At 59.7% G+C, this 17,620-nt stretch overlaps 2 protein-coding genes across 5 annotated transcripts in view; one reads left to right on the top strand and one right to left on the bottom strand.

Moving 5' to 3' along the window:
* Positions 1–891: 891 nt before the first annotated feature.
* SSNA1 (SS nuclear autoantigen 1) lies at positions 892–10,611 on the bottom strand. The gene is made up of 3 exons (XM_075905537.2): positions 10,484–10,611; positions 6,659–6,858; positions 892–1,109 (listed from the first exon to the last, which is right to left on the bottom strand). Exons 1-3 carry the CDS (start codon positions 10,533–10,535, stop codon positions 1,008–1,010), a joined length of 354 nt encoding a protein of 117 aa, XP_075761652.1. The 5' UTR covers positions 10,536–10,611; the 3' UTR covers positions 892–1,007.
* Positions 10,609–17,620, top strand: part of ANAPC2 (anaphase promoting complex subunit 2) — a 27,538-nt gene continuing 20,526 nt past the window's right edge. For 2 of the 4 annotated variants that reach the window (XM_089772925.1, XM_075905529.2), the window contains exons 1-6: positions 10,610–10,754; positions 11,994–12,613; positions 13,916–14,048; positions 15,541–15,715; positions 15,856–15,975; positions 16,995–17,112. In XM_089772925.1, coding sequence (XP_089629051.1) covers positions 10,671–10,754; positions 11,994–12,613; positions 13,916–14,048; positions 15,541–15,715; positions 15,856–15,975; positions 16,995–17,112 — 1,250 coding nt within the window. In that variant the 5' untranslated portion in view covers positions 10,610–10,670. Of the gene's footprint in view, positions 10,755–11,993; positions 12,614–13,915; positions 14,049–15,540; positions 15,716–15,855; positions 15,976–16,994; positions 17,113–17,620 lie in introns of all 4 variants that reach the window. The other 2 variants (XM_089772924.1, XM_075905530.2) reach the window with 2 other exon arrangements.

The raw sequence follows: 17,620 nt of genomic DNA, 5'->3' as shown, positions 1-17,620 counted from the left end.
GAGGCTACTGCGCTTCAGGCTACACATTGCCCCAGCAGGGGTGATCTAGAGGGGAATGCTGCCTACCCTGGGAGGAGCTGGGGGCTGCTGGTCCCTGCCCTGAAGGGCTACTCTCTCGTAGCTCTAGGGCGGGGTCTGGATGTGGCCCTTGTGGCTCAGACCTCCCCTCCTAGCACAGGGGAGCCTGCGCCTACTGAGGGACTGGAGCATGCGAAAGCTACAAACCTGGCCCCCGCTAGGCTCTGGGGTGTAAGGGGAACGTGGGGAGCGTTCTCCTCAGTGAGGGCTTGGGGTTTTTTACTCTAGAAATGCGGCTTCTCCATCCTGGTGGGTGTTTCATCCCTCGTGTCCCAGGCACTGGGCATGGGCCCTGAGGGGGTGTGGCAGTGGGGCTGTCCTGAAATGCAGCTCTCCCGCTGCCCCGAGAGTCGTGGCCCTGCCCCTCCATGCTCTTGTGCTCCTGCTTCCCAGTGTGCTGTAGGAGTGCCCTGTCCCATCCCTCCAAATGATTTTTCTGGGGGTCAGCAGCCCCTGCTCTAGGATGTGCGCTGCTGCTGCCACCTCCCATCTGCTGCACCCAGGCCAGCAGCACAGCCGCTCGCCTCCCTTGGCGTCTGCATGCGCCAGCAGGCTGCTTCCACGCTTCCCACCCTTCTGCAGTGGCCCCTGGCAGCTGGGCTATGACCTCTACAGGGCTTCCCAGGGCTTTGGAAAATGGCTCCTGCCAAAGCAAACCGTCCACTGGCTCTGAAGGGGGAAGTGCGACATCCTGAGGCCCCTTTCTTCCCCAGGCTGCATTCCCAGGGCATCCCAGCCCTGCTCAATGGCACCTGTTGCACACAGCCTGAACGGATCCCCACCTGGCCCCGAGGCTGTTCCAAAAGGACTGACTTCTGCAAAACAAAGATTTTATTAGCCATTGCTTCCCCCAGGTCACGCGCTCAGCATGCTGGCCAGGGACGCTGCGGCTTCCCAGAGTGACCCCCAGAACACTCGAGTCCACGTGCTCAGCTCTCCTTCGTGATGCTACTTTTCAGGTCTGTGGCTCTGCTCAGATTCCCTGCTTCCCTCTTCAGCACATTGAGCAGCGTCTGGGAACTCTCCAGGATCTGGGCAGGCAGGAAACACAAGTTACTTCATTTTACAGAAACTGAGCAGGTCTCTTAGCTGGAGCTGGATTTTGAGCAAGCGCCCAAGGAAGCAGGTGAGCGTCAAGCCTGGGTGTCTCCTGAGAGAGACACCTTAGCTCAGCCTCAGATTCTGGGCTGGAGGTAGGCAGTGCTGGGTGAATGTGTTGTGGCTGTTAAACAGGAGCAGACGAGGGTCCTTCTGGCCTCCCCATCTAGCAATATTAACGCAGACCGGTTCCTTAGAACAGGGATGTTTAACTGGGCAAGTGCTGCTGTTTATAGATGTTAAGACTAGAAGTGACCCTTGCTCATCCGGTCTGACTTGCTGCGTAACTCAGACAATTCCTCCGTCAAACCAGTAACGTGGAGTTGAACTCGTGTATGTTAGAAAGAGATGTCCAGTCTTAGACTCCAGTGGCTACTGCAGGAACCCCTGCAACTGGAGAAAGAGCCCCACCCCAGAATGCCTCCTATGATTCAGTGGTCAGGGCATGCCCGTGGGCCATGAGTGATCCAACTGCACGTCCCTGCTCTGATTCAGCAGCAGGGAGATTGAACCCAGTCCCCCTACAAGCTGTGAATACTCTGACCCCTGAGCTAGTGGGGGAGCACTTCCTCCTCGGTGTTCCTGTAAAATGACAAGATTTCTCCTTAGTCACAGCTGGCCCTAATTAAACACACAACTATTTAAAATGTACATTTAGTGGGATGACATTTCTAAGTGTTTGTTCCACTTTTTAATAATGCCATTTTCTGAAGGCAAATCAACTGCCCCTTACCCCACAGTGTAACAGTGCTGGTGTCAATATTTAACAGAGCTGAGGCCGTGCTGGAGACTGACTATTTCCCAGGCAACCACCGCAAGCCCCATCCCCGTGACTGTTGGACAGTTCTGAAGAGCCTGGGCCATGCCCAAAGTTTAACTTCTTGGAAACCGATGGAATGCGTCCTTTCCATTTTGCAAGAGCTCCTTGAATGAGGAACTGGCTTTGACAGACTACAGATTGTGCACATCTCAGCTCCCTGTGGCTGTCAGCCTGAAGGGTCACTACAGGTAGAATGAAAGCTGTAGGAGTAACTACAACCCTAGAAGCCATGGAGGGGTTCACTGACGCCTGGAACACTCAGAGCTGGCCCCTCTCAGATGGCAGCTTTGAGTTCAGGAGGGAAGTGGCACTGTTCCTTGTTCTCCTATGGAAAGTGAAGCATCCCCCTGCAGCTGTGTACAGTTCCCAGAAAGAGCAGACAACAGCTGGCTGAATTCCTCCTCCCAAGCAGTGCTGGTATATTTAGCATCTTCCTGTTTTTCAAGGGCTGGAGCACAAGTGAGGCTTGGTGTAGATTGATTTATGGTACTTCCCAGGAACCTCAGCCAAGGGTCACGGCCCTCCTGTGCTAGGTGTTGGACCGGCTCAAACTCTGTGTGACTGAGGGGTTGCCATAGGGGCTTGCTGGTGCTTGTGGCCAAGACCAAATGGGAGGGGTTTCTCTTTGAGCAAATGCTCTGTAGACATAGGGTGATGCAGAGCATCACCCTGCATAAAATGACGCTCTGCCAGGGTGGGGCATGGCTCAGCCACTTCAGAACAGTCCCAACCGCCAAAGAGTGGGGACTTGCAGCGATCTGCCAAGTAGTTTGTCACCGACATCCTCAGCTCTGTTACTTACTGACATTCAGAGCCATCTACAGCCTGTGAATGGGAGTTGACCTGCCTCTCCCTAAGCGTATTCTTGAACTAGGAATTGCTATTACAGAATTCACTGTTATCGGGCTAACTGTTTTTTAACCTGCTCTAGAGGTCTGATTGACCAGACAGAGCTCAGGACATGGAAGGCTGGGGCAGAAACACTTTTCATTATGCTCAGCAGCCAAGTAGCATGCCCAGTTGGGATGCTAAATGGAATTATTTTAGTAATCGAGTAGTCGATAGGTTTATCGACTACTTGATAGGGGAAGGCAGCCCCACTCAGTCCTGGTTTGCACCAGGACCAAACCCTGCTGCGGCTCTGCAATTTAAAAGGCAGTAGGAGACAGGCAGCCTGTCCTCGGCTCCTGCTACGTTTTAAATTGCAGAGCCACAGCAGGGTTTGGTCCCCGAGCTGGCACAAGGGAATGAGCTGGGCTGCCTGCCTCCTAAATTTAGTAGGAGCCGGCCGGGTAGATAGTCCGGCTCAGTTGCTGCTCGCACCGGGTTGGGGACCAAACCCCGCTGTGGCTCTGCAATTTAAAAGGCAGTAGGAGCCAGGGACAGGCTGCATGTCTCCTACTGCCTTTTAAATTGCAGAGCTGCAGTGGGGTTTGGTCCCGGCGCAAGCTGGGACTGAGCACGGCTGCCTGCCCAGCTGGTAACAGCCCCTGTCTGGGACCCCTGCCCACAACCTAGTAATTTTCATCCTGTTGCTGCCTTGGGAAGCTGGGGCAGAGGCCCTGGCACGGGGTCGAGTCCGATGCACAGTGGTGAAAAACTCTTTTCAAAATGGAAACTGAATTCCTCAGCAGTAAATGACGTTATTCGTTATCCCGACCCAGTTTTAAAGGGAGGCCACGCAAGAAGGGGCCCCACTGAACTGGGCACCACACAAATGTAGAGTAAAACATTCCCTGTCATGCAGAGCTTGCAAGTCAAACCGCAGGGAAAGGGACAGAATACGCAAGCAGGAGAAGTCGTTCTGCTGCTCTACTCTGCACTGATTAGGCCTCAGCTGGAGTCTTGTGTCCAGTTCTGGGCACCTGCTCAGAAAGTTGTGGAGAAATTGGAGAAGGTCCAGAGAAGAGCAACAAGAATGATTAAAGATCATGAGCTACGAGGGGAGGCTGAAAGAATTGGGCTTGTTTAGTTTGGAAATAAGACAGAGGGGGGGACAGGATGGTTTTCAAGTATCTAAAAGGGTGTCATGAGGAGGAGGGAGAAAACTTGTTCTCCTTGGCCTCTGGGGATAGAACAAGAAGCAATGGGCTTAAACTGCAGCAAGGGAGGTTTAGGTTGGACATTAGGAAAAACTTCCTGCCTGTCAGGGTGGGGAAACACTGGAATAAGTTGCCTAGGGAGGTTGTGGAATCTCCTTCTCTGGAGATATTGAAGAGCTGGTTACTAGACCTCTAGCAGGGTGGTCTAGACAGTGCTGGGTCCTGCCATGAGGGCAGGGGACAGGATTCGATGACCTCGAAGTCCCTCCCAGTGCTAGCGTTCTGTGATTCTACAAGCAGAACAGGTCCCCGGGGTTTGGTGTTCTAAACTTTCAGGCAGTGTTAGGAGGGGGGAGGGAAATAGTTACAGGGAAAGACTGGGGGGGGGGGGGGGGAGGTTCCTCAACATCTATATTGAGACAGTCACAGTGCAGGGAAACCAGTGTGGGACTTTCATGCTCTCATCAGTGCCCTGGGGTCCTATTGAAACCATCCTGCAGTTGCAGAGGCCTCCTCTCTAGCTGGCTCCTGCCTGTGTGTGTCTCAAAGGCCATATGGCTGAGGGGAGGGGAAGGCTGCATGGCTACTAGTCCCCCTGGGGCATGGGATAAGGAGGTTAAGAGAGAGTCCTGTTGACTAGTCAGTTCCCCCGCTCCCTGCTGCCTCTATTAGAAGAGGAGGGGGAGAGAATACTTCCGGCTCCATGCGCTGGTGCTTTGTACCTGGGCTCCGTGCGGCGCTGCCCTTTTGAAACGCTGCCACTGTTTCAAAGCAGCAGTACCACATGGAGCCGGGGGGAGCTAGGGACTCCCCAGCTGATCCTGGGCTCCAGCCTGGCATTTAAAAGTGCGCAGAGCCCGGGATCAGCTGGGGAGTCCCCGGCTGACCCTGAGTTCTGCAGCAATGCCCCACAGAACCCAGGGTCCCAGGCAATGGTGCGTGGGGTTCCCAGCTGACCCGGGCTCTGTCACATTTCAAAGCAGCAGTGCAGCATGGAGCCCAGGGTCAGCGAGGGACTCTGAGTCCCCCGCCGACTCCAGGCTCCACCAGGGCGCTTCTGCTTTGAAATGCGCAAGAGGCCCCGCTGGGGACGTGTGTACATTTCAGTGTGCAGCCCGGGGCCAGCGGGAAGTCCTGCTGACTCCGGGCTGCAGGCAGAGTTCCGCATTCCTCCTCTGAAAGGGTGCCCTGAGAGTAAGCTGGTGGGGTGGGTTCTGGCGTGGCCTAGGGGATTGGGCATTCGCCTGGGGAGAGCAGCGTGGCGGGTTCTGGTCCCTGGCCCACCCCCAGGGGGAGCTGGGGGCTCCTGTACATTTCAAAGGAGGAATGCAGAAGTGCCTGTCAAGTAATCAATGGAAATTCCATCGACTATTCAACTAGTAAATTACTTGTTAGTTAACATCCTTACCGTGGAGAGGCCAAAGTTCTGGGCTCTGTTGGAGAGCAGTGACCCAGGCTATGCCCCAGTTACCTTCCCCATCCTCACTGGTGCAGAACTCTCTGCAGGTCTGGCCCCTGCCCTCAGTCCGCACGCTTGAAAAGAAAAGGCCCTCCCCTCCCTCGCTCCTGTTGAGGGGGTTTCTCAAGCCTTGGTATTCAGCACGGCCCTGTGCTCCTCACGCCCTTTCCAGAATGGGAGACGTGTGCTGGCAAAACTCAAGCACTGCAGCAGCAAAGGCGACACTTCCCACACAACACAACCACAGAGCCTTGCCCCTGCTCTGAAGTGTTCCTTGGGGAGATCACTGCATCTTACTCCTCCCCAAGATTCTGTCTTGTAGGAGAGGGCAGCCAGTCCTCCCTGGTGCCATGAGGCTGTGCTAGGCCCAGACAGTCCCAGGCTTTGCTAAGGCACTGTGTGCCATGAACAGAATGCCAGTGGGCGGTGACGGACCGGAAGAAGAGAGATGATGCACTGGGATTGGAGCTGAGAGTCTACAAGGCAATGCAGGAGGCTCTCAAAGAACTGCAATTTTACAGAGAAGAAAGAAATCTGAGGTTGCACAAGGGCACTTTGGGTGGAGCTGGAATCAAAACCACCAACTCGAACCCCTAAGCCTCACCCAAACTGCCTTCTGAAACGAATGTGCCAAGCCCCTGCTTGCTTACCCTGTCTCTAGCAGTCATTCTAACCACTAGGCCCTAGTGCTCTTCCAGAACCAGGACGAGAGGCCAAGAATCCCAGTTCCCAATGTCCCCCCGCAACGCAGCCAAGTGGCAGAGGGCCGTGGTAGGGGCTGGAGGTCCCATGTGCAGTGCCTGGTGTGGTTTTCTCACAGCAGTACCCTTTTTGGGAGAGCTGTGGAAAGGCCTTAGCTAAGTGCTCCCCAGGGTGGGAAGTGCCATGCCCAGGAAGGCAGCCCCGACGTGCAGTGGCACCTTTCAACTCACTTTTGTAGACGACCACAGGATTTTGGCCGAGGAGTGATTTGAACCTAGTTCTGGTTCAGCCACACCACAAAGCCCTGCTTTCCCTGGCCTTCTGATTGCAGTTCAGAGCTGGTTCTACACGAGGCCTTGCTAACTGGAGAGACACGCCATGCCTCTTCGGCAGTACCACCCAACCCCCCATGCATCGGGCAGCTGCCTTGGAGAAATCCAGCCCCCGGCAGCCAGATACCTTCGTGTAGGCGGCCTCAGTCTCGACGATGGTTTTCTCAAACTCGTTGCGGGTGGCCATCTTGCGAGCCAGGCTCTCGTTGACGCGGGCCAGCTTCTCGGTCAGGAGCCGGATGTCGTTTTGCAGCTTGCTCTTCTCCTCCTCCTCGTGCTGGATCTGCTGGCTCAGCTCATCCCGCTTGGTACACAGCTCCTCGATACCTGGGGCAGGAGGCGAGTCAGGGCCAACTGTGGCCAGGGGCTCAGGGCCCATCCCTCTAGCACGCACGCACGCAGGCGAGACATGTCCTGAGGCACCTGCATGGCCTCCCTGCACGGGGAGGTGGGGCCCACCTGGCCAGTGCAGAGAGTGTGGGGGAGTATGGGGAGGGAGGGGATGCAGTGCACAGAGCGGGCACAGGGTGCATAGGGGGGCAGTGCACAGAGCAGAGGGGGGGTGCAGGGTGCATGGGGGGCAGCAAACAGGGTGGGTGCAGGGTGCATGGGGGGCAGCGTACAGAGCAGACGGGGGCGCGGGGTGCATGGGGGGCAGCACACGGGGGGCAGGGTGCATGGGGGCAGCGCACAGAGCAGACGGGGGGCATGGGGTGCAGAGCACAGGGGGGCAGGGTGCATGGGGGGCAGCGCACAGAGCAGACGGGGGTGCGGGGTGCATGGGGGGCAGCGCACAGAGCAGGCGCGGGGTGCATGGGGGGCAGCGCACGGGGGGTGCAGGGTGCATAGGGGGCAGCACACAGGGGGGCAGGGTGCATGGGGGCAGCGCAAAGAGCAGATGGGGGCGCGGGGTGCATGGGGGGCAGCGCATGGGGGGCGGGGTGCATGGGGGGCAGCGCACAGAGGAGACGAGGGGCGTGGGGTGCATGGGGGGCAGCGCACGGGGGGTGCAGGGTGCATGGGGGCAGCGCACAGAGCAGATGGGGGCGCGGGGTGCATGGGGGGCAGCGCACGGGGGGGCAGGGTGCATGGGGGGCAGCGCACAGAGGAGACGAGGGGCGCGGGGTGCATGGGGGGCAGCGCACAGAGGAGACGAGGGGCGTGGGGTGCATGGGGGGCAGCGCACAGGGGGGTGCAGGGTGCATGGGGGGCAGCGCACAGAGCAGACGCGGGGTGCATGGGGGGCAGCGCACGGGGGCTGCGGGGTGCATGGGGGGGCAGCGCACAGGGGGGGGCATGCAGGGTGCATGGGGGGCAGCGCACAGAACAGACGCGGGGTGCATGGGGGGCAGCGCACGGGGGGGCAGGGTGCATGGGGGGCAGCGCACAGAGGAGACGAGGGGCGCGGGGTGCATGGGGGGCAGCGCACAGGGGGGTGCAGGGTGCAGGGGGGCAGCGCACAGAGGAGACGGGGGGCGTGGGGTGCATGGGGGGCAGCGCACAGAGGAGACGAGGGGCGTGGGGTGCATGGGGGGCAGCGCACAGGGGGGTGCAGGGTGCATGGGGGGCAGCGCACAGAGCAGACGCGGGGTGCATGGGGGGCAGCGCACGGGGGCTGCGGGGTGCATGGGGGGGCAGCGCACAGGGGGGGGCATGCAGGGTGCATGGGGGGCAGCGCACAGAACAGACGCGGGGTGCATGGGGGGCAGCGCACGGGGGGGCAGGGTGCAGGGGGGCAGCGCACAGAGGAGACGGGGGGCGCGGGGTGCATGGGGGGCAGCGCACAGAGCAGACGAGGGGCGCGGGGTGCATGGGGGGCAGCGCACAGGGGGGTGCAGGGTGCATGGGGGGCAGCGCACAGAACAGACGCGGGGTGCATGGGGGGCAGCGCACAGAGCAGACGGGGGGCGCGGGGTGCATGGGGGCAGCGCACAGGGGGGCAGGGTGCATGGGGGGCAGCGCACAGAGCAGACGAGGGGCGCAGGGTGCATGGGGGCAGCGCACAGGGGGGGCAGGGTGCATGGGGGGCAGCGCACAGAGCAGACGAGGGGCGCGGGGTGCATGGGGGCAGCGCACAGGGGGGGCAGGGTGCATGGGGGGCAGCGCACAGAGCAGACGAGGGGCGCGGGGTGCATGGGGGGCAGCGCACAGGGGGGCAGGGTGCATGGGGGCAGCGCACAGAGCAGACGGGGGGCGCGGGGTGCATGGGGGAAGCGCACGGGGGGGCAGGGTGCATGGGGGGCAGCGCACAGAACAGACGGGGTGCATGGGGGGCAGCGCACGAGGGGGCAGGGTGCATGGGGGAAGCGCACGGGGGGGCAGGGTGCATGGGGGCAGCGCACAGAACAGACGGGGTGCATGGGGGGCAGCGCACGGGGGGGCAGGGTGCATGGGGGGCAGCGCACAGAGCAGACGGGGGGGCAGGGTGCAGGGGGGCAGCGCACAGAGCAGACGGGGGGGCAGGGTGCAGGGGGGGCAGCGCACGGGGGGGCAGGGTGCAGGGGGGCAGCGCACAGAACAGACGGGGTGCATGGGGGGCAGCGCACGGGGGGGCAGGGTGCAGGGGGGCAGCGCACAGAACAGACGGGGTGCATGGGGGGCAGCGCACGGGGGGGCAGGGTGCAGGGGGGCAGCGCACAGAGCAGACGGGGGGGCAGGGTGCAGGGGGGCAGCGCACAGAGCAGACGGGGGGCGCGGGGTGCATGGGGGAAGCGCACGGGGGGGCAGGGTGCATGGGGGGCAGCGCACAGAACAGACGGGGTGCATGGGGGGCAGCGCACAGGGGGGGCAGGGTGCATGGGGGCAGCGCACAGAGCAGACGGGGGGCGCGGGGTGCATGGGGGAAGCGCACGGGGGGGCAGGGTGCATGGGGGGCAGCGCACAGAACAGACGGGGTGCATGGGGGGCAGCGCACGAGGGGGCAGGGTGCATGGGGGAAGCGCACGGGGGGGCAGGGTGCATGGGGGCAGCGCACAGAACAGACGGGGTGCATGGGGGGCAGCGCACGGGGGGGCAGGGTGCATGGGGGGCAGCGCACAGAGCAGACGGGGGGGCAGGGTGCAGGGGGGCAGCGCACAGAGCAGACGGGGGGGCAGGGTGCAGGGGGGCAGCGCACGGGGGGGCAGGGTGCAGGGGGGGCAGCGCACAGAACAGACGGGGTGCATGGGGGGCAGCGCACGGGGGGGCAGGGTGCAGGGGGGCAGCGCACAGAACAGACGGGGTGCATGGGGGGCAGCGCACGGGGGGGCAGGGTGCAGGGGGGGGCAGCGCACAGAGCAGACGGGGGGGCAGGGTGCAGGGGGGGCAGCGCACAGAGCAGACGGGGGGGCAGGGTGCAGGGGGGCAGCGCACAGAGCAGACGGGGGGCGCGGGGTGCATGGGGGAAGCGCACGGGGGGGCAGGGTGCATGGGGGGCAGCGCACAGAACAGACGGGGTGCATGGGGGGCAGCGCACGAGGGGGCAGGGTGCATGGGGGAAGTGCACGGGGGGGGGGGCAGGGTGCATGGGGGCAGCGCACAGAACAGACGGGGTGCATGGGGGGCAGCGCACGGGGGGGGCAGGGTGCATGGGGGGCAGCGCACAGAGCAGACGGGGGGGCAGGGTGCAGGGGGCAGCGCACGGGGGGGCAGGGTGCAGGGGGGGGCAGCGCACAGAACAGACGGGGTGCATGGGGGGCAGCGCACGGGGGGGGCAGGGTGCATGGGGGGCAGCGCACAGAGCAGACGGGGGGGCAGGGTGCAGGGGGGCAGCGCACAGAGCAGACGGGGGGGCAGGGTGCAGGGGGGGCAGCGCACAGGGGGGCAGGGTGCATGGGGGGAGGCGCACGGGGGGGGCCAGGGTGCATGGGGGGCGCAGCGCACAGAGGGCGGGGAGCAGCGCACGGGGCTGGGGGGGGGGCTGGCCGCCGCCGCCCCCCCGCACCCTCCCCCCCGCGGGTCCCCCCCCGCTCACACTTGACCAGCTCGTTGTTGTAGCTCTGCAGCGCCGCCCCCTGCTGAGTCATGGCGGCCCGAACCCGGCCCGGCGCGCGCCCCGCTCCGCCCCGCCCCAACCGCCCCGCTCGCCCCGCCCCTCGCCCGGCTCCGCCCCCGCCCGCTCGCCCCGCCCCCGCCTCACGTGCCCCTGGCGCGCGGGCCGGATGGCGGCGGGGCCGGGCCCGGAGCTGTCGGCGGCCTGGCACGCGCTGAGCACCGGCCTGGTGCCGCCCGCCGCGCTGGGGCTGGTGAGTGAGAGCGGCCCCCCCGCAGGCCCCCCTCGGACCCCCCATATAGACCCCCCCCGTCTCCCGCCCGACGGACCCTCCATGCAGCCCCCCTCGGACCCCCCGTGTAGACCCCTGTCTCCCCCCCCGATGGCCCCCCCACACGGCCCCCCCATGTATACCCGCCCAGACGGCTCCCCCATGTAGACCCCCGTCTCTCCCCCTGACGGACCCCCCCATGCAGCCCCTCCTCCCACACAGCCCCCCCATGCAGGCCCCCTTAGCCCCCCCAGATGGAGCCTCCCTCCAGGCCTCCTAATCACCCCCAGACTGCCCCCCACCCTGCAGACAGGCCTAGCCGTGCCCCCCGCCCCGGATCCCAGCCATTTCCCCCAACCCCCCCGCCCCGTTTTTGTCCTGAGAACCCCTAAGTGCGTAGGACAGTTCAGTTCGGGTGGGCCCCGGAGAGGGTGTTGGTTGCAGATAAGGCAGCTCGATTTTCTAGTTTTGTTAGGGCATCGCTTGGGCAGCAGATTTAAGGTGGTGCCTTTGCACCTCTTCTGAGTGCAGACTTAAGGCTGAACTTCCTGGGTCTCTCAATGTTGTTTCTATCCAATTGCTCTTGCAAGGTCGCAAACCAGAGGAATGGATGTCTGCCCGCACCTTTAAGTGCGTTCTCACCCTGGTGTGTGGGAATTGCCTTAGCTTTTGTTCTTGCCAAGTCAAAGATGGTCGCAAGAGAGGAGCCTTGGGATCCCCGCAGGGATCCAGGGCCACCCCTATTCTTAGAATGTTCTAATTTGGAAGCTCATTCACTTAACATTTTCTAGGAAAATGCATATTGTTTCCAAATTGAATCTGCCTGTTCCGAGCCACTGTATTTTCGCTGGTTTAGAGGGAGCGAATTATGGAAACTTCTGTGCACTGAATGGCTGGCATTGTGGCTTTGAGCTCTTCGATAAATAGGCTGCTCACCTGACAGCTCCCATGGCCGCTGTCAGCACGGGGAGCAGTTGATGCCAGTCACGGTGTGGGTGCTCATGATGTGAACACCTTCCTATCAGCAGGATTGAGACCCCACCCTCTCCACCAACAGCAGGTGGTTGGTAACCTACAGCCGCCTGACACGTGACCCAAATACCAGTGGGGGACATGCTCCATCCATAGCCTGCTGGCTGTTCTTTGAGGAGGATTTGCAAAGCCCAGCCTCAGTGATTTGTAGGTGCCCAGGCTTGTGTTTAACTTGGTGTGTCTCTTTAGGCAGGCCCCAGATCAGGTTCAGCAGGGCTGCTGAAGGACAGTGACTTGCAGGCGGCCGTGGAAGTGCTGCAGCGCTATGACTTGCACTCTGTCCTGGAAGAATGGTTCACTGAAGTTTTACAGACAGACTTGCAGGCCAATATAGCTCCTGAATTCTGGAATTGTATTGGCCAGTATGAAAACACGGCGGAAGAGCCACAGTGCTCCTTGCTTCTCCTGGATGCCTTTTGTCTGCTCAAGTGCCGCCTCGACCCTTATCTGAACAGCTTGGACCTTCTGGAAAAATGGACCAGAATGGGCTTGCTCCTTGGAACAGGCTCCCAGGTGCTGCGAGAGAAAGTCTACACCATGTTCAAAGCCATCCTTTTCTTCACCACCACCGAGACGTTCCAGGAGATGATCCAGCAGTTCTACAGCCGCACCTTCAAGATTTACATGCGCCAGGGGAAGAAGGGTGAAGGCGGAGTGAAGGCGTGCGAGAGCAGCATGAGTGAGAACGAGCCAGAGAGCGATCCGGAGGACGGAGGAGACGGCCGGCAGTGCCTGGGCTGCAGCAGTAAGAGAGAGCAGTGCTGGTGTCCCACAGCCATGGAGCAGTTCCAGCAGCTCAGTGAAATCCTGTGCGTATCTTACAGCAAGGTGGCGAGTTGTAGGGGCCTGCGCTCCCCCCCTCCCCCGCACGTTTGCTGGCTCAGGTCTCCCTGAGTTCCGCCACCCTATGCTTGCCCCCCAGCCCCGCCTGCTGTCCCTGGGTGATTTTAAATGCCTTGGGGGGGCCCCCACCACAAGCAGCGCACAGAGACCCACTCTTCTCCCCCCACCCTCCCAGACCCCTCGGAGGTGCTGGCAGCCACGCAGAGTGAGCGGCAGGAAGCCTCTCTAGCCCCGCTGCACTGCTGATGGGGGCTTCCAGGGTGTGTTAATTCACCTAGGGGCAGCAGGAGGAACCAAAGGATGCGCTGGGCGGAAGGCATGTGAGTGGCAGGTGGGGCGGGAAGAGCAGTGGGAGCAGCACCGTGCACTAGGAGCTGCTGCCAGAGGGTGGTGCCTCCCAGGTAAACATGGCACCCTTTACCCTGGTGCTGCCCCCAAGCTCCAAACTGCCTCCCAGAGCCTGCCTCCTCCTGCGGCTTCCTCCCCCACCCCAGGCCAGAGCCTGCATCCGGGCCTCATCCACATTCCCTCCCAGAGCATGCACCCTGAACCCCTCCCGCATCCAAACTCCCTCCAAGAGCCTGCACCCCTCCTACCCACCGATCCTCTGCCCAGACTCTTGCTCTCTTGCTAACAAGACCAAGATGGCTGCACACAAACTCCCTTACTCCCTTTTCCTGCCTCCACACTACTGATTGTAATGAGAGATTATGGTATGCTGATGGTATGAAATTTGCATATAAATTCCAGTTCAGCAGTTTCACCTTGCAACCTGGTTTGGAAGGTTTTTTTACGTTGGAAGTTTGATATTTGATATGACTTGGGCTATAGCACGCGATCCCGTAGTCTGTTGTTTAGAATCCGAGAGTGTTCTATTGTCGCATTTGCTTTCCATTCGTGTCAGATGTTAACATTTGGCTCCAGTTGCCCTGTTTTCTGTTTTTTTTCTCTCCTAGTGGATAAAATCCCTTTCCGAATAACCACCCTGCTTACTGAGCAAACCCCATCCCCATAAGTCTGTGGCACTGTTGTCCAGCTAGAGATTTAGACAGCTCACCGGAGTATTGGCTCACCGAAGTACCGGGTTGACATCTGGCAGAGTTGTAACAGTGTCTGTCTGGGCTACTGGCTCTGTGGAGAGGGAAGCCAGTACCTAATGTGACCCCTGCTAGCCCATGTGCGGTACAGGCCCCAACTCCGGTTACTTCACACTTAGTTTCATGCTTCCCTTTCTGTGTGCTCTAAATGAGGCCGGTGTTTGTCTGCAGCCACAGGCTGAACTTGCTGGAGAGAGTGAGCGCCGATGCTGTCACCACCATCCTGCACAGGATGCTAGAGGAGAGGATGGAGCGCAGATGCAGGGGCGAGTATGAGCGCTCTTTCCTGACTGAGTTCCAGGAGGTAAGGCCTACAGCAGGCTCGGAGGGGGGACACAGCACTTCCCTGTGGAAGGGATGATATCAAAATGAAACTCCTGTTTGGAAAAGTCCCAACCTGGCCCGCTAGGCGCCCCTCCTCCCCCATTTCACTGTTTCCCTTGTGTTAATTACAGCATTAATACAGGGAAGTCCTATGGCCTGTATTATGCTGGAGGTCACAGTAGATAATTGCCCTTGGTCTTTTGACTCGATGAATCTATGTACTGAGCCCAATAATTGGTGTATGGCTGAAGGATTTCTAGAAAAGCAGCCAGTCTTGATCTGAAGACCTCAAGAGATGAAGACTTCACCACTTGCCTTGGTTGGTTGTGCCAATGGTAAATCACCTTATTAAAAAAATTTAGCTTAGCATCTGATTTGAATTTGTCTGGCTGGAGCTTCCCACCACTGGTTCTTGTTCTGCCTTTTTCTGCTTTAGAGAGACCGTTCATAGCTGCCATTTTCTCCCCCGAACGGTACGACGTCACCTGGCATCTTTGGTAAATTCAACAGATTATGCTCTCAAGTCTCCCACCGCCAGGCGTGTTCTCCAGCCCTGCAATCATTGTTGTGGTTCTTCTCCATCCTCTCCAGCTGTTCAGCAGCTCTTTAAAAATGTGGGCCCCAGAACTGGATGTGCTCTTCTAATATTGGCCTCGCCAGTGCTGTGCAGGAGGTAGAATCGTTGCCCTGCTCGCACCTCCTGTGCTTCCACATCTCAGGGTCACACTAACTCTCTTTGCCCCAGGATTGTGCTGGGAGGTCATGTTCAGTTGCTTGTCTACTGTGCCTCCCTCAATCCTTGTCAGTCACTGCTCCCCTCCCCCCTCTCCCCCCCGGTCTGCATTCTTGGTTCCTCCCCCCTCCCCCCCCCCCGGTCTGCATTCTTGGTTCCTAGACGTTTAACTTTGCATTTGATTGTGTTCAAATGCATTTTGTTTGAATGGATGAAACTTACGAAGGGATCCAAATGGCTCTAACTGCACTGACCTCGTTAGTTACCACTTCGTCAGGTCTGATTGCAAATCTGGCTGCATCTCATTCCCTCACCCCAATGATGCTTCCCCCAGCTGCAGCCCTGGCTATTGCAGACCAGTGATCTCCAGCCTGGGCTTGGTTTGGGCCAGAGCCAAGGGCAGGGCTCTTCCCAGGTGGCTAGTGTGGAGTTGTGAGCTCTGGGAAGCCTGCTGCGAGTGTCCTAGATTCCCAGGCCAGAGGGCACCATTGGGATCAGTTTGACTGACAAAGGCCAGAGACCTTCCCCAGAATAATTCCTACAGCAGATTTCTTGCTCCAGTCTCGATTGAAAAATTCTCGGCTGATGAGCGCCCCACGTCCAGGGCCCTGGGTAAATAGTTCCAGTGGCCAGTTACTATTAAAAATGCACCTTCTGTCCAGTCTGCCGGAGGCGAGCGGGGTGGGGGCTGGCACCGCTGGGCTGCGGCTTTCTCCATCGTGTCCCTCTCGTTGTGCAGTGGATTGAGAAGGTGATCGGCTGGCTGAGCAGAGTGTTCCTGCAGGACAGTCCCATGGGCCACTCCACCCCCGAGTCCAGCAGCACGCTGAAGCGCTGGCGGTGCCATGTGCAGAGGTTCTTTTACCGCATCTATGCCAGCATGCGCATCGAGGAGCTCTTCAGCATCATCCGTGGTGAGACTCTCCCCTCGCCGGCCAGCCAAGACCTGCCCCACGGCCGCGCAGTTCTGCCTTCCCCGCCCCGTGTCCCGTCTTTGCTCTCCCATCCTTCCTTGGAGGCCCTGGCACGTCCTCTGACTGGTCTTTGGCTTTAGATTTCCCAGAGTCAAAGCCAGCTGTGGAGGATCTGAAGTTCTGCCTGGAAAGGACCAATCAGCGGCAGCAGCTGCTCAGCTCCTTGAAAAGCGCTCTAGAAATGCGGCTTCTCCATCCTGGTGGGTGTTTCATCCCTCGTGTCCCAGGCACTGGGCATGGGCCCTGAGGGGGTGTGGCAGTGGGGCTGTCCTGAAATGCAGCTCTCCCGCTGCCCCGAGAGTCGTGGCCCTGCCCCTCCATGCTCTTGTGCTCCTGCTTCCCAGTGTGCTGTAGGAGTGCCCTGTCCCATCCCTCAAGCTCCCCGTTTCTCTGCCGTGCAGCAAGGAGCCGAGTAAAGGTTGTCTGTAGGGATGTTAAAGACTAGTCGACTATCCAATAAGCATTTACTTATCAGATAGTCTTTTAACTAGTCGATTTCCCCCTCCCCCTTGCTGCCTCTGAGATAGAAGCAGCAAACGGGGGAGGGGTACTTCAAAGTGTGTGGCACTGCCCCTTTGAAACCCCAAGGTGGTGTTTCAAAGGGGCAGCCGCTGCCCCTTTAAAATGCCACCTCCATGTGTTTCAAAGGGGCAGCAGTGGAGCCTAGGGGCAGCTGGGCCTCCCCAGCTGATCCCGGGCTCTGCATGGCATTTCCCCAGAACCCGGGGTCAGCTAGGAAGTCCCCAGCTGACCCCATGCTCCACAGCAGCTGCCCCTTTGAAATGCCAGAAGTGGCTTTTTTAAGGGGCAGCCGCTGCACAGCTGATCAGCGGGGGCTTTTGTACATTTCAGAGGAGGAATGCGGAAGTGCCTCTCGACTAGTTGAGTAGTCGATAGAAATTCTGTCGACTAGTCCACGAACCGCATTTTAACATCCTTAGCTGTCTGTGCGCGAAGGCGTCTCCACAGTGCTGCGTGGCTGTGCCAGCGGTCTCTGATGCTCCCGAGCACGCCGTCTGTGCTGAGCTGGTTTCCATGCAGCCTTCCTGGTTGGCACCTCCTGCCTGGGGCCTCTGTCCCTCCACCTGACCAGGGTACTGCAGCAGCAGGCACTTCCCCGCCAGCACTGTGGGTTTAACTGGGACTCCCCATGGGGCCCTTCCTGGGCCTGCGCTTTGCTCTCTGCTCTGAGACTGCCTGTCCTCCCCCTTGGCGTTAGGAGTCAACACGTCGGACATCATTACTCTCTACATCTCGGCCATCAAGGCCTTGCGAGAGCTGGACCCCTCCATGGTTATCCTAGAGGTGGCGTGTGAGCCCATCCGGAAGTACCTGAGGTAAGCGTGAGCGGCTTTTGCTGAGCTGCCGACAGATGTTAAACCTGGGCTCTAACAAACTAGACCTGCCCATTTGGTAAAGGGGTAGATTTTAATTAGGGCAACCCCTCTTCACTGAGTCCAGGGAGAGCTGGCTTGCTAATTCTAGTTCTTGGGTATTTTACCTGGGATCGTATCTCTCAGATCAGGACACTTGGTTATTCTTCGCCAATTAACAGTTTACTAATGCACAAAGAACCACATTACTAACCAGTCACCCATCAAATGTTTTAGGCATGTACAGAATACACATGCAGCTCTGTGCTGGGACCTGAGCAGCTATGCAAGGAATAACCGACTTGTGATTGCCGGCTATTGACTCTTCACAGTCATAGATTTGTCCCACTTCCCATAATTTTCCAGGGAATAAGGCAGCACATGATTTAAGGCATGTCTGGGAATATAGTCCCTGCTCTTGGAATTGTTTGGCACGAAGAGGACTCATTTAAAGCATCAAGGGCAGTTGCTT

This window comes from Pelodiscus sinensis, chromosome 23 (genome assembly GCF_052426305.1).
Source record: "Pelodiscus sinensis isolate ZL-2025 chromosome 23, ASM5242630v1, whole genome shotgun sequence".
NCBI lineage: Eukaryota > Metazoa > Chordata > Testudines > Trionychidae > Pelodiscus > Pelodiscus sinensis.
This window is presented reverse-complemented; position numbering and strand designations above follow the sequence as displayed.

Bases quoted from the DNA above. Each gene is read 5' to 3' on its own strand.
- SSNA1 (XM_075905537.2), bottom strand. From the start codon at position 10,535: ATGACTCAGCAGGGGGCGGCGCTGCAGAGCTACAACAACGAGCTGGTC. The intron at 6,859-10,483 runs GTGAGCGGGGGG...CTCCTGCCCCAG, and splicing joins CAACAACGAGCTGGTCAAGT to GTATCGAGGAGCTGTGTACC. The intron at 1,110-6,658 runs GTATCTGGCTGC...CTGCCTGCCCAG, and splicing joins CTGAGGCCGCCTACACGAAG to ATCCTGGAGAGTTCCCAGAC.